This window comes from Pteropus medius, unplaced genomic scaffold, assembly GCF_902729225.1.
Source record: "Pteropus medius unplaced genomic scaffold, Ma_sr-lr_union100, whole genome shotgun sequence".
Taxonomy (NCBI): Eukaryota; Metazoa; Chordata; class Mammalia; order Chiroptera; family Pteropodidae; genus Pteropus; species Pteropus medius.
Window position 1 is genome coordinate 3,168,880 of NW_024354360.1, and position 6,000 is coordinate 3,174,879.

The 6,000-nt window shown below is 48.8% G+C and overlaps 1 protein-coding gene across 2 annotated transcripts in view; it reads right to left on the reverse strand.

Annotated features, from left to right (window-relative positions):
• ROR2 (receptor tyrosine kinase like orphan receptor 2) overlaps positions 1 to 795 on the reverse strand; it is a 209,944-nt gene extending 209,149 nt beyond the window's left edge. The window contains exon 1 of one of the 2 annotated variants that reach the window (XR_005650502.1): positions 325 to 795. Coding sequence is in view for 1 of the 2 variants with exons in the window: in XM_039852182.1 (XP_039708116.1) it covers positions 325 to 616 (292 nt within the window). In the remaining variant the exon portion in view is untranslated. The remainder of the gene's footprint in view (positions 1 to 324) is intronic. The other variant, XM_039852182.1, reaches the window with a different exon arrangement.
• Positions 796 to 6,000: the final 5,205 nt, after the last annotated feature.

Sequence of the window (6,000 nt, forward strand, 5' to 3'; positions counted from 1 at the left end):
CGCAGACGCGTTGGAAGTAACCTCAGGGGAGAGGGCCGAGTCAAGGTCTGGAGAAACAAGGGCCACGTCTGCGGCCCCCCCATCGGGCCATGTTCACACTCACGATCCTCGAAAACCACGGACGAGGGGCTCCCCATGGGCGCCGGCGCAGCTCGCCTGGCCTCTGGAAACACTTATCCCGCCCCGGAGCGCGCCTTATTGGAAGCAGCCCCGGCGGTGGGGCACGGGACGCGAGCGGGGCCGAGAGGGACGCCGCGGCCCGGGTATGGTGGCGGAGTAAGGGACGGACGCAAGCCGTGAGCCATGCTGGCACACCGGTCCTACCTGAGGTCTGGGGCGCGCAGAGCAGGAGCGCGGCGGCCGCCCAGACGGCCGGGGCGCACAGCAACGGCAGCGCCGGGCCCCGGGCCATGCCGCGGGCCGTGGGGGCCGGGCGCGGGGACGGCACGGCGCGGGGGACCGTACGCCACCACCCCTGTCGACCGCGCGTCCGCTGCCCTTTCTCCTGGTCCCTTTCGAGGAACTCGTGGTCCAACTCCTCTCCCGGCCGGGATGCGCCGCTCGGCTCGCGCTGAGGCGCGGACTCGGGCTGGCTACGGGACGCGGGCTTGCTCATGCGTCCGGCCGGCCGCCGGGACAAGCGCGAGGGGCGGACCGCGGGCGCGCTGGAGGCAGGGTCCCCGGCTCGCCCGCCCCGATGGGCAGGCAGAGCGAGGCCGGCGCCGGCGCCCCCTGCCGGAGGAACACGCCTGCGGCGGGCGTGGCGCGCGGAAAGCTGGGGGCCGGGACCGGGGGCCGCAGCTCTGGCCCCGGACGTGCCTCTCGCGCCCGCCCTTAGGCCTGCGCCTCTGGACGCCTGACGGCAAAGGTGGCACCTTGGGGTAGTCCAGCCACACCCACTTTCAGGGGGCGGAACCCCTGGGGGCCTGGTCACAAATCAGTAACTCAGGACGAAGCTGCTCCTCGCCAGCCTCCACCCGAGCAAATCAGAAAGCCACCCAGTCCCAGAAACCAGAGGCGCGGGAGGTAGAGAAGCGAGGGCTTGGAGAAGGGAAACGTTCAAGGAAAGGAACAGGCCGCGCCCTCCCAGCCCTCCTCGCCACGCTGTGCTCGCCGGCTGGGGACCACCGCATCCCTCCAAAATGCCCAGAAACTGCTGGAGTAGAAATGCGTGGAGGGAGCCCTTGGGAGCACGATACTATCTGAAACCACCGCTTCTTTCGGTTTACTGTTAAAAGCAAATTGTGTAATTTTACCCATTAAAGGCAGAACACTATTTGTTCTCTGCAGAGCCCCCAGCACATGCAGGAGTAATTTGCTTCACTTGTAAGACATTTTGAACGCAATTCAAACAGCATATTTTTTTGCTTATTCTCGGTTTTGCTTAACACATGCAAAGGTCTGGGACTGGAAGGCCTGAGCCTCCAGTTTGTAACTTAGGAATTTTCTTTGTTTTTGCTCTCTTGGAGAAAGGCTTTGGAACTTCCAGGTCTCAATTGTTTGTTTTGTGAGATTTATCTTTTACCTGATTATCGAGCAGTTTGTTTGGTGTTTTTGCTCAAGCACCATTTCCTGCTGGTTGGGATGAATTAGGGAGAACCTAGGCTCTGGGTGCCAGACCAGAGACCCCTGAGTTTGCCCCCCTGGAGTTTCCCCTCCACCCTCTCCCTCGCACATGGCAGGAAATAAAAGCACTGTTGCTAAGGTCTGCTGACAACATGGCTGAGGTAGCCCTGCAGTTAACTCCTCTTAAAATTAATTAGGCCTCTCACTGTCTCTGCAAATTTGAGGGAACATCCCACACCGTTCTCATTTCTAAAACAGATTGGAGGGACTGTGACCATCTTTGGCCAGGGGCAGCTAGGGATCTGGAGGAGAATGGGAGAAGATGGTAAAATAATTATCCAACTGCTGAGGCCCCCAGCCGCATGCGCCAGGCTCCTCTGCCACCACTGGCTGGTGCCACTCCGAACTTGGGGCTGCTCTCCTGGTGTTGTTTGAGGACTGCTAAGTGTTTATCTTTGGGTTTTCCCTCTCTTCTCTTCCCTTGGGGGCCCTCAGGATGTTTTAAGAGTAAACAAGGCTTTAAGAGTTGGTCTCAAAGCACTTAATTCTAAACTCCATCTTGGATCTAGTGAAAACCAGACAGGGGTGGCAGAGGAGGGTCCTATGAGCTTTGCCCTCAAAAACTGGTCAATCCGCAAAACTTTATATCCTTTTCCCAGACCTTTGCTCCTTTGCTTTCCATTGCACGAGGCTTGAGGTTGTAGTTCCAGAACCATTGGATCAGCAGCTCTGCTACTCATTCTTGGTGTGAACTTTGGGGAAATGATGTAATCATGCTTCAGCCCCCTCATTTGTGTGCAATTTTCACATGACTGGGTTCCCCACAAACCTGACCCAAGAGTTTCAACAGCAACATATATTTTTGCTGACAGTTTCTTGGGTGAGGTCAGAAATGTGGATTATATCACACACGATTCTTTAAAGCTTTTTAAAATTATCTTTTCAGCATTTCCCTCTCCCCAAAGTCTCTCCATCTATAACTCCGACCTGCTGTCCCTTATTTCCCCCTTCCTCCCTCCTTCCTCCCCTGCCTACAGGTTTAGAACTGAAGGATTAAACAGTACATTTTCCCTTATAAATGTGAGAGGTGTAAATATACTCTTTCTAAGTAGTTAGCAGAATATGGCTTAGGTCTAAGCCAGATGGGAGCTACTTACTCCTTCCCACATGTATTAGTTAGTTAGTGATTGCTGGATAACGAATCACCCTAACCTAACAGGTAAGACAGTAAACATTTATTATTTCATGTATGTAGTTTCTGTGGGTCAAGAATTCAGGAGAGGCTTAGTTAGGCAACTCTGGCTCAGCATTTGCCTGGGGCCAAGGGACAGCTTGCTCACATGCCTGGCAAGTTAGTGTTGGGTGCAGGCAGGAGGCCACACACACCTCTCTAGAGAGCTCCTTGAACATCCTCAAAACATGGCAGCTGGCTTCACCCAGAGTGAGAGCAGGCAGAAGCTGCAGTGTCTTATAACTTATCTTTAGAAGTCACAGTCATTTCTGCAGTATCCTGTTGATTTCAAAGACTGGCCTCTTCCTTGTAGGAGGGAACTACACAGGGGTGCACATAGCAAGAAACTGACCACTGTACCACCTACGTGGAGCACAGCCATGCTCTCCATAGGACAAGCAGCTGGCAAGAAGGAGAAAAAATGAGCATGGTATGTTCCTGCAATTATAACAACAAGAAGCCAGGCATCCCTTGAAGACCATGAAAAGGGAGCCATGCAGGTATTTGGGGAAGGCATTCCAAGTAGGGTGAAGGTCCAGTGTGAAGGCTTCGAGACCAAGGGTTCCCAGGCATCTGAGTAGCTGCCTATTGGCCATTTATATACTTTCTTTGGTGAAATGTCTATTCAGATCTTTTGCTCACCTTTTAACTGGGTTGCATATCTTCTTATTTTTGAGCTTTTAGAGTCTTTTATATGTTGCGGATATAAGCTCATTTCAGGTAGATAAAGATATAGATACAGATAATATTTTCTTCCAGTGTGGCTCGTATTTTAATTTTTTAACAATGTCTTTTCAGAAGCAGCAGTTTATCATTTCACTGATGTCCAGTTTATTAATTTTTTCTTTTATATGTGGTGCTTTTTGAGTCTAGTAAATGCTAGATCAAGCCAAAAATATCAATAAGAATGAAATATTTCAGCACATCAACCTCCGTAGAAAGTAGATGGCACAGTTTACAGCCTTCAGCCCTTTGGGTTTTTGTGGGGAATTCACGCAAACCACTGCAGTGGGATTTTTACTCGATTTTTTTTTTTCAGTTGGGAGAATCCTCAAATAAACTGAACCCTTCTGCTCTATGAGCAGCAAGCTGTATGAAAATCAAAGTACAAAATAAGACAAATCAACTCGTCAAACAAGATGGCTCAATTCCTTTACTCCACTCTCCTTGCCAATCTAGCTCTGGGCCCCCTGAAACTATACTAACAGCTTAGGCACCCCCTAGACTGGGAAACCCAGTAGACATCTGTTTTTCTCCCGGTCAGTCTCTCTACAGCACTTTATCCTAGGTCGTGTCTTCCTGAAAACACACATTTTCCCTTGGTTCTATGACACAAAGTACTCCTAGCCCCACCACTACTTCCTTAGGTTTTCCACCTGTTCTCCTTTTGTAATTGGCCTTTCCACTAGGCATTTACACTGGGAGTGGTCCTAGCTCATCCTCTCTTCTCACTCCAAAATCTCCCACTGAGAAATCTCTTCCAAGCTCATGGCTTCAGCTGCCACATGTGAGCCTGGCAACTCCTAAATTGATGTCTCCAAACTGAACCATTCCTTGACCTCCAGACTTATGTTTCCAACCATCTCCTTGGGCTTCCCACTTGCCTGTTCCAATGGTACCCCAAACTCAAATTGTTCAAACTTGAACTCATGATCTACATCCCTCTCAACAATGAACTCTGCCTCAAACTTAGTCTTTTTCCAAATTCCCTCCCTCACACAAAGGCACTGCCATCCGTATAGCTCCACAGGACAGAAACCTAGGCCCCATGTCTGAGACCTCCCTCTCTCCCTATGTCTACTCCATCACCATGTCCTATTGGTTTGTCCTTCTGGATGCCTTCTAACTATTGTCTTCTACCTCCATTGCCATGGCCCTAGCCCAGGATAATATCACCTCTTGTCTGGATAAGGTGTCTCCCCATTTCTACTATCACCCAGCTCTAATCTGCTCTCCACACATATATCTTTCAAACTCAAGTCTAACTACATTGCTGCCCAATGACTTGCTAGTGACCTTAAGTTAAAGACTGAAAGTCTAACATCACATAGGAGCTTTCATGTCATGAGGATGCTCAAGGAGCCCTGCAGAAAGGTGCATCTGGCCTAACTGCTCAGCCTCACTTTGCAGCATGTTGTCCTTGCTCTTACTTTCCAGCCATTTTGGTCTTTTAGTTCCTTAAAAAACACAAATAGCATCAAGCTCCCTTCTACAGGAGGTCTTTTTAGCAGTTGTTCTTTCTGCTTAGAACATTCTCTACCTGACTTCCTTCACGCAGGTAGCTTTTACTCATCCCTTCACGTGTCACTACCTCAGGAACACCTCCTTTACCTCCATCACTCCATGACAGGTCAGGGCTCCAAGTAGACACAGTTCCTGGAACCCCACCTAGAGGCACATACCACGGTTATAATCTTACCAGCATGAGGCAAATTTACTAAATTTGTATCTATTTTCCCTACTGATCTGAAGCCCCTTAAAAGGGGGCTTGTGTATCCCCATCAATGCCTGAGATGTGGTAGTAGAATATTTGCTAATAAAGGAAGGGACAGAAAGAAAGAGGGAGGGAGGGAGGAAGCAAGGCAGAAAAATGCTGATGTGCTAAACTCTGATTTAGGACAAATACGATAAATTCCACCATTTACCAGTCCACTGTCTGTCTCTCTAATGTGTAGCAAATCTTTATAAAATAAAACTAGCGGCTACTCCATTTCATGCTTACATGACTGAATGAATTTTTTTGTAGCCTTATCCTGAAATTACACATTCATTCAAGCCACAGTGGTTTTTGTAAAGTATATTTTATCTTAAACCATTTATGTCTACAGACAGCTTAAATAGGCTTTCTTGTTTCCAAAAATTTAGATTCAGATATGATGAAACAAAGATTCCAATATTCACCGATAACAAACTTTAGAAGTTCACAAAGCTTGGGCGCAGTCATTATAACAAAGAAACTATTTTAAATCTCCAATCTTTATGTCAAGAAGTGGGAGCAACAGAAAAAGACTGACAGATAATAATATCTTCCTTTGTTGTTCGTTATTTTGTACAAAAATGATTCCTACCTAGCAGATAGTCATCTTGAGGAGGCCCGCTAGCAGTTGAAGCTCTAGTCTTAATCTTCTTAATCACATCGAGATTTTCCTCCTGTGACAACAAATACGTGGTGTCTTTCAACACCAACCAGTTCTCCAATTCTC